The following is a 9,020-nucleotide window of genomic DNA, read 5'->3' as shown; positions in this document are numbered from 1 at the left end:
CATTCTGAGGCCTCCTTCTTACCGGCCATGACCCTGTGGGTGCCTGAGGGCCCGTCAGGGAGAGAAGCTAGGTCTCAGCCTCTCCGGATCTCCTCTTCTGCCCCAGGGACAGAAAGGAGTCTGGCAGTGGCGCCCACCGCCTCTGTCGAGAGGAACTGCCACTGCCCCAATTTGTTGCGACATGTATTTGCCGAGTGCTGCCTCCACTGGCCCATACTGTGTGGGGTGTCAGGGACGGGGGTGAACCAGCTCTGGTCCTCGCCATCAAGGAGGGAAGACGGCTGCCGGGCCCTGGTGGTAATAAGGGCTTTGACCGGAAGGTACAAAGCGCCGGAAGAATGAGGAGACTCAACAGGAAAGGCTTCGTGGAGGAGAGGCCCTGGGGCTGAATCTTGAAGGCAGAGGAAAGTCAGGAAAGGGCTACAGCGTGTGCACAGGCCTGGCATTGAGCGTCTGGGCTGCTCCCAAGATGGGGCCGCTTACGAAGAGCCTTGAAAGCCAGACTGACCGTAGACAGGGTCGTGGGGACAGGGACAGGCAGTGGCTCACAACAGGTGGCCTGGGTGTGGCCAGGGGAGAGAAGGCACGAATTGGGGTCTGGGGAGACCTCAAAGGGGCATCTCAGGCTCAGGTGGGCAGCGAGGTCAAGCAGGACCAGTCTCCCCCGGTCCTGTCCTGGGTCATACCTGTGGGGTCCTGTGTGTACCTGGCACGTGACTTGAGCGCTTCCTGTGTGCTGGGCTGGGCTGTGCCCTGTCGTGTAGGTGTAATTAGCCTGGCCGTTTTATAGATGGAAGATAGACTTTGAGGGACCAGGCTTAAGGTCGAGCAGCTTTTTGAACCACATTATGTCCCTCTGCTGCAAGGGCCATCCCACGCCTGGTGGGGGTTGGGGCCCTCCGAGTCCCCTCCCCGGACGGGGGTCCGGAGTGTTGGGCTGTGTGCAGTCCAGCTTTCCCTCGCTCTCAGGAGCGGCCCAGCCTTGCTGGGCTTAGGCTCCCTTCCCACTTCGAGCCTCTGGCCTTGGCCCAGCCAAAGGGGCCCCAGGCCCCAGGCCCCAGGCCCCGGCTGCCTCTGGCCTGGGCCTGGTTCAGGTGCCCTTTGCCAGCCAGCACCTGGCTCCACCCGGGGTCCTGACCTTGGTGCCAGTTACCGGGGGTGGTATTCGGTATGCCATTCGGAATGGCAGTATGAGTCCCAAGTGTGGGCCTGAGTTAGAGCTGGAGGGCTAAGAGATGAAACCTCACAGCCCTACCTCCAAGCCCTTGTGAGGGTGACGTAATTTCTTCCTCGTGGGAAGCACCGAGTCTTTGGGGTGCTAGCTTTTGCTTTCCAGCACTGCCCAGCTGTGGTTGCTATGGTTGCTTCCTCTTCAGGAAGCCCCGGCCTGATGGATGTGCCCAGGGGAGTGCCCTGCCCTGTCTGATGGAGGACGTAGCTGTGGTGGTTAAGAGAGATGGGCTTGTAGGCTCATGCCCCAGCGCCTGGCATGTGTAAGCGCCTGGTGGGTAAATGATGAGCTTCTCCGATGCCCAGGGCCTCCCCAGGCTCCTCCCGGAAAGCACAGGGGCCAGTCTGATGGACCCATTAGTTCCGCCACGCTGGCAGCCGTGCGTGCAGGTGGGTGGGGTCCCGGGGGGGGGGGGGGCGGGGGCTCAGGTGGACTTCTCCACTGGGCACACACCTCTGTGCCTTGTTGCAGGCAGGGGGTGGTGGGGCCCTCACCTCTAGGTGTGGACTGAAGGGGTGAGCTCTCCCACTTTGGACCCTTCCTCCCGCCTGATTCAGCCGAGTTCTGCCTTTAGGTTTCGGGCCCAGGCTCGGCCAAGAAAGCGGCGTCCCACACATCAGTTGTCTGGGAGGGATTCTCCATCTGGACACTCATGGGGGCAGGAGGCTGGGCCGGTCACCCCCAAAGAGCCCGGCCCGGGCGGTTCATATTTTAACTATTGAAGGAGATGCTGTGTATGCAAATGCCTTGCCACAGTGCCTGGCCTCGGTGTCCCCCCAAGCCCTGGGGGGCAGGAAGCTGCCTGGCAGGCAGGTGGCAATCTCCAACAAAGCAGAAGGAAGGGCCCAGCATGCCTGTCCTCAGCATGAGGCCCCAGGTCCTCCCAGCCCGGGGTTCCCCTTGGTCATTTAGGGAAACTGGGATTTTTCTTTTTTTTTTAAAGTAGGCTTCACGTCCAGTGTGGAGTCCTACTCGGGGCTTGAACTCATGACCCCGAGATTAAGACCAGAGCTGAGATCAAGAGTTGGCACCCAGGCGCCACAAACCTGGGATGTTTTAAGCCATAGCTTAGGTATGGCCTTCAGTCCCCAAAGCTGAGAAAGGGGAGGAACGCACAGCTCAGCCCTGCACAGCCAGCCAGGTGCTGAGGCTTAACTGTTCCATACGCATGCGCTATACCTGATCAGGTTGAAGAAAGTGGGGATTGATTGCCTTCTGCTGTGGGTTAACTCAATGCACCCGAAAACTCAGTCCCCCAGCCCTGTGACAGCCCTGAGGACACAGTCACCCACTGGGATCTCTGTGCCCAGCACACGTAGGTGCTCCATAAAGGTTATTTTTATTAATAATCACTTCCCAGGGCGCCCGGGGGGCTCAGTCGGTTAACTAAGCGTCCGACTTCGGCTCAGGTCATGATCTTGCAGTTCGTGAGTTCGAGCCCGTGCTGACAGCTCGGAGCCTGGAGCCTGCTTCAGATTCTGGGTCTCCCTCCCGCTCTGCCCCTCCCCCGCTCATGCTCTGTCTCTCTTATCAAAAATAAACATTAAAAAAAACCAAAACACTTGCCCACCCCCACCACAGTATGGGCAGACTGTGTATCCCACCATCGTGTCCCCCTTCCACAGTAGGTGCTCAGTAAATGTTTCCATGAATGAATGAGTGAAGTGAATGCCTTAAACACTGTCCCTCAAGAAGCCCTCAGTCTGGTGAAGGAGACAGGCACGTAACCGCCGATCACAGAACTACTGAATTTGTGCACTCGACATGGGGGAAGTGTATGGTGTGTGAGTTCTATCTCAATAAAACTGCTTGAAAAAAGACCAAATTAGCTATTACTAAATCTGGGAAGTTATGGGTATGAGAATACATTACATCTTGCAACATTTCTCCTCATTTGTAACCATTACAAGGTAACCCAAATGCCTAATATTCACCAGGAACTGAAGGATTGCATTCACTAGGCCGGTCAAAGACCTATACGAGTATGATAGTCTATTCATTCTAGGAAGCATTAGTTGAGCTTTTAAAGTCGAAAGCCCCAGGGCACCCGGGTGGCTCAGTGGGGTAAGCATCGAATTCTTGATTTCGGCTCAGGTCATGATTTCACGCTTCGTGAGCTCGAGTCCCGTGAGTCCGTCCCCCTGCTCGCTCGTGCGTGCACTCTCACTCAAAATAAATAGACTTTAAAAAAAAAAAAAGGAAAAACTTAAAAAAAATAATTAAAAATTTTGCAGATTTTTCTTTAGAGGCTTCATCACTGAGAGAACAGGAGAAAAAGATCCTCCAAAACGGGCAGGCGGGGGCGCGCGCCCCGGCCCCCTGCTTACCGTTAAGCGGGAGTAGACGGTGGCCCCTCGGGCCTGTGGTGGGGGTTCGGTGGCAGTGCCCTCCCCCGGGGGGCATTTCCTCCGGCCTCCTCGGGGTCTGCCGGGTTCCGGGAGCAACACGAGACGCTGGAGGCAGGCTGCGGGGAGCTCACAGGAGGGAAGGGAAAGGCGAGCCGGCGGCATCTCCAAAGACCGAGGCCAAGCCGGCTCCAGAGCCTCAGGGGCAGGACCCCTTCCCGGTGGGGATGACGCCGTCCTGACTCTTTGCTATCAGAGTCTCTCGAGGGAGAACTTCTCACCTGGCTCGGCATGGGTCGTGCAGGTGGGGGTGGCGGCCCCCCGTGACTGCAGGGCACCCAGGCTGCACGGAGGGGATGGCACCAAAGAGAAGAGGGGCCGAGGCCCAGTCCACACTGCCTGCTTCCCCCGTGGCGGCAGAGGGGTCCATACGGTGGCTGCTTAGTCCATGAGGAGAACGAAGGAGACGGTTCGGAGTCTTGGAATCCGGGGCCCCAGGAGGACAGCGAGAGACTGACTTGTCAAGGTCACAGCGAGGGCGTGAAGGGACCCCGGAGACACAGCCCTGCTTGCCCATCTGAGCTCTCGCTCTCTCTCGAGGCCACCACCCTTCCCCGGGGCCACTGAACAGGTGCAGGCTTCACCCGGGAGCCAGGGTGTGGGCCCTGCTGACCGGCCATGTGGCCGCCTGGTGTCAGCTGGGACAGCAGGGTCCGTCCGGAAGGGTTGTGAAGCGTCCCGCTTACGGTGGGTATTTGCGGAGATGAAAGGGGGAGGAGCAGAGGGGACGGCGTAGGGAGGCCGCACCCAGAATGACAGAATGACGAGGTGGGGGCCCCCCTCTTCCGGGGCGGGTGGGGCCGGGGAGCCAAGCAGCAGCTCCGGGCTCCGCAAGGATCCCCCCTTCTCGCCCACCGCGCGGCTCCCACCCGTCTTCTGTCCGACTCGCCACCCCGGTGGGGGCCAGCCCTCACGGCCAAGGCCACACGTGCCTGGAAAGCGAGGCCGGCGAGAAAGAACACGAGGCCAGTGCTGACTGCGTCCCAGTTTCTTTTTATTCATTTTTTTTGTTCTTTTTTTTTTTTTTTTTTTAAGTATGGAAGCTCAAGTATAAGATGTAGATTTTTTTTTTAAGCTTTACAAAAAAACAAAATAAAACAAAAACTCCTTTTGCATTCCATAAAAATTGACAGAAAAGCACCTGGCCAGAGCAGCCCATCAGCAGGCCCCACCCCCGCACCCCTGCCACGTGGTCTCGTGGGACAGGGGCCAGTCTGTGCAGGACATCGCCGAGGGCCACCCGCTTTCTCCCAGAGCTGTCCCCTGTCCCCCCAAGCCCCAACCCCAAGCAACTCCCAAACACACGTGGACTCAGATTTCCAGTTTTTCTTCTCTCTTTCACACACCACAGTTAGTTCATAAAATTTTTTGTTTTACATTTTTTACACCGATGTAACAAAAAGGTGGGAGGGAAGGGGAGGCAGACAGACTGTATTTTATGCCTATAAATGGGGGGAGGGAGGCAGACAGGGGGCCGGGGCAAACAAAAAACACACGGTCTCTGTGGAAATACGGAGAGTTTTGATGGCAAAACGTGGTGGGAAGGAGGCCTCAGAGACAGGAGGGTGTTTACTGGGCTTTATTCTCAGGGAGAGATGGTGATGCCGTTGTTCCGTGACCTGGGGGGGGGAGGCGAGGGGCGAGGGAGGGGAGCAGAAGACGAGTTTTCTAAGAAAGGGGTCTAACGAGCGCATGGCGTGTCCAGTTAGCGTGGAGCAGGGCTTTAACACTGCTGCTTTCTCTTCAAGGCCTCCACCAGGTCGTTCTTAAGAGCTTCTTGCTTTGATTTGTCTGCGAAAGTCTGCACAGACCTGCCGGAGGGAAGAGAGTTGATCAGCCCGTGTGACGGGCAGGGGGCCGCCTCGAGCACGGCGCCCGAGGCCCGAGCCCTTGGCCCTTTGCCAGGCGGGCTTCCTTTGCAGGGGAAGCGCGCGGCCCGCCTGGACGGGCACCCACCTCTGCGCCAGGCTGGGGGGCCCGGCCGGAGCCACCAGAACCCCAATCCACTTCAGGGCCCGAGGTCGGCCTGAACCAGAAGGTGGCTTCTGGGCTTCTATGCACAAGGCAGCAAAGACCCTCTGTGCTTCTGACCAGCTGCGGACTCGGCCGGGGCGGGGGGGGGGGGGGGGGTGTGCAGAGGGGCACGGACTCTGGGTCGCAGGGACCCTGCTATCAGCTGCCCCTTCACTGCACCCTTGCCGAGCAAAGGCAGCCCGCTGCCCGCCCCCCAAGTGCAGGGTGCAGAGGAACCCCACTCAGCGAACGTTTAAAAGCCCTGGCCATCTGAGCAGAACGGGTTCACGTCCAGGGTGGCGCCGGAAGGGCAGGTGCTCTCAGCCGTCAGCGGTGAGCGTGGCCGAGAAAATCCCTCGGCCTGGACGTCAGGAGGCAGGACGGGACTGAGCTAAGAGGCCCCGGGTCCCTGCTGGCAAATCCTGATCTGTGGACACATGCTGACGTGAGTGCCCCACGCGCCGGCGTTAACGCTCCTCATTCGCCAAAGCGAACAGCCACTGACCCTCGCAGAGGCTGTGCGGTTTACGAAGTGCTTCCCACACACCTCTCGCTTCCCTCTCACGGCATCCCGGAGGAGTCCCACCGGGGTTCCCAGGCACAGAAGAGGAAACTGAGGCTCAGGGAAACGCCCCCTGCCAACGGCCTGAACGGTCACTCTGTCAAACGGACTCAACGTGTCGACCGGCCAAGGACTTCTTAAACTGTGTAAACTTTCCAACCGTTTCAGAGCAGTGGAAAGAAAGGAGTGACGGCTGCCCGGCAGGAAGGCGGTGGACGCCACGCCCACGGGCGTCTCAAGCTCCGTGTGCATCAGCCGTGAGAGAGGATGGGAAGGAGGAGTCAAAAAATCCCCAGATTCCAAAAGTAAAATGAAGCAGGACCCAGGAGAAACGAGAGCATCCCCAGTTGAGTTCTGGCTACCGAAGCCCCGAAAAATCGTGGGACGCGGCCTCCAAATGGTACACGGGTGACACGGAAGACAATAAAACGCTCTCACGAAATGCCGACACGTCTGGCTGAGCGTCTCTAAACAAATATTTGCCCTGGACTGTCCTGGCTCTGCGGTGGCCCAAGAAAGGGTCAGACACCAGCCGTGGTGGCCTTGGCTCCAATTCTTAGTCAGTCCGCCACGTGCTTCTGGAAAAGCTCCCGGCAGGAAGTGGCGGCGGCTCACACGGCTCCTTGGCCTGCGAGGGTGCTGGCTCTTCTGGGAAGGACGGGCTGAGCGCACCAGGCCTCACCCCCACCCCCCAACGAAGCGGAGAGTCCCCGAGTTAGAACCAGAGTGAGAGGTCAGAGACAAGACACTGGGCGCGGAATGGCCGGAGGCCCTAAGGAGCAGGACACGGGAACACAGCTTGGGAGGGTCAGTGCCAAGCAACGTCAAACTCATGCCCGGAGCAAGTGCTAACTCGGCACGGACAGAGGGACGTGGGACGGACAGAGCGCCAGGCTGCCCGCTGCTGCAGAGGGTTTCCATGCCGGAAAGCCTCCAGCGGGTGGCCACGGGACTGACCACGGACAGGGATCTGGCAGATTCTAGGGGCTGCCAAGAAAACCGCACAACGGTGGCCCACCGTAAAAAGGAGGCTCTCTCGGGATGGGAGCGGGGCGGTCCCAGCGTGAGGCCTGACGGTGGCACGGAGCCCAGACCGACCAGCAGCGCCGCCTGGTAACACAAACGGCCCGGCCCGGCCATCCCGCCGAACCTCTGCTGGGTCGGGTTCCCGGTGGCCAGTCCCCGGGCCCTGCGGCCCTGCCCCACGCTTCCCTCCTCTCCCGGGACACCGACTGCTTCCATACACCTGTATCTGCCACAAGCTCAAGCTCTGGTTCTCGGTTATGGTCCACAAGCAAGGCCATTTCCTTGCCGTCAGCACAAGGCGTTTAAGAGGAAGGCCGCAGCTCGTTAGGGGCAGAAGCTCCAGCAGCCACCGGTCTGGGGGCGCACCAAGCCTGGCCAGGGGGGTTTCGGCCTCCGCTCCGGGCTCTATCCTCAGGTTTGGGGCGACACAGCCCTCTCAACTCACAGCCCCGAACAGTCACTTTCCCACTGAGGAGGCTCACTTGGCCTCTGCGACGCTTGGCGGGAAAGTCCGAGGCCCTGGCCGCACATAACAGCACACGCAGCGGGCTCGGGCCGCCCCGAGTGGCCGAGCGGAAGGCAGTGCACAGACCCCCGCCCCGTGGCCCACGAGAGCGGTGCAGACAAGCGGCTTCCGCTGGAGAGGCAGAGTTCATCCCCAGACGGGGGCTTCTTCCAGGGCCAAACCCCCTCTCTGCCCCACACCCAGCCCTGCCCGGCGTGCGAGACACACACAGCACACGCGTGATACGGGTCCATGTTACATAGGGCCGAGTCTACACGTTAACGTGGCCGCTCACAGCCGTGAGCCGACACGGGGGTTAGTGGTGTTTAAAGGACCGCGGGCAGCGACAGCTGGTCCTGGGGGTGGTGGCGGGCTGGTGAGTCCTGTTTAGTGGGGAGGGTGCGCACGCCTCTCAGGCAGGGTACCTGCGTCGGCTTAGTTATCAGGCTGGATGTGGATCTGGCGCTGGGTCAGCACTTGGGAAAGCTCCCTCTGCAGCTGCTGAAACTTGGGGTGGTCGGGGATTACGTCAACAGATCTACAGAGAGTGGTCACAGATGAGCGCGGTGGGAGGCGAGGGCGGCACACACCTGGGAGTACCGGGCAGGCGCGCGCCGGGCACGCAGGGACCCCCGAGGTCGAAGACAGGGCAGTGTCGTCCCGGCCCCCGCACTCCGGCCCGAAGGGGTGGCCGCAGAGCTCGATGCTGGGGGCGGTCTCGACCACCCGCCCGCAGGCTCTCTGGGTCCCTCTCCTCGTTCTCCTGCCGCTGGCCAGGCTGGGCGGGGAGGGGAGTGTGTCTGCTGAGGATGACGCTCTGGCCCCGGGGTGACCAGGGGACAGCAGTGTTGCCGGAGTCGGGGAGTACGACCCACCGGGGGCCAGATCGTGTTCCCCAGAGGCGGGTGGCAGATGGGAAGATGGAGACCCGGTGGGGGCGCCTCGCTACTTTAAACTGTTGGAGGAGGAGACTAGAAATCTGTCTCCTGGGTGAATTCACAAGTCAGCGTGGCCCCTGGAGCGGCTTCCTGGCTCTGATTTGGCCCCAAAGGAGAGACTCACACATGGAGCGGGGATCAGAGGGCTGGAGGCTGAGGGCAGGGCACCAGACCCGGGCCTCACACGGTGGCCAGGCGGGCTCCATCGCATCTGACCCCTGCGGCAGGCCTGCCTCCCTGACGGGACGAGGGCCAAGTAGAGGAGCCACCGGCCAAAGGTCACACAGCTCGGGTGGGCAGCACTTACACGGGCTCTCAGCTCTCTGATTTCAAGGCCAGT

The 9,020-nt window shown here is 60.3% G+C and overlaps 1 protein-coding gene across 3 annotated transcripts in view; it reads right to left on the bottom strand.

Annotated features, from left to right (window-relative positions):
- Positions 1-4,609: 4,609 nt before the first annotated feature.
- The window catches only part of CAPZB (capping actin protein of muscle Z-line subunit beta), a 135,616-nt gene continuing 131,205 nt past the window's right edge, over positions 4,610-9,020 (bottom strand). For 2 of the 3 annotated variants that reach the window (XM_019461579.2, XM_019461581.2), the window contains exons 9-10: positions 8,168-8,280; positions 4,610-5,447 (exon numbers count right to left, since the gene is read on the bottom strand). In XM_019461579.2, the coding sequence (XP_019317124.1) occupies positions 8,178-8,280 (103 nt within the window). In that variant the 3' untranslated portion in view covers positions 4,610-5,447; positions 8,168-8,177. The remainder of the gene's footprint in view (positions 5,448-8,167; positions 8,281-9,020) is intronic. The other variant, XM_019461582.2, reaches the window with a different exon arrangement.

This window comes from Panthera pardus, unplaced genomic scaffold, assembly GCF_024362965.1.
Source record: "Panthera pardus isolate Hobbes unplaced genomic scaffold, ASM2436296v1 HiC_scaffold_11, whole genome shotgun sequence".
In the NCBI taxonomy this organism is placed as follows: Eukaryota; Metazoa; Chordata; class Mammalia; order Carnivora; family Felidae; genus Panthera; species Panthera pardus.
This window is presented reverse-complemented; position numbering and strand designations above follow the sequence as displayed.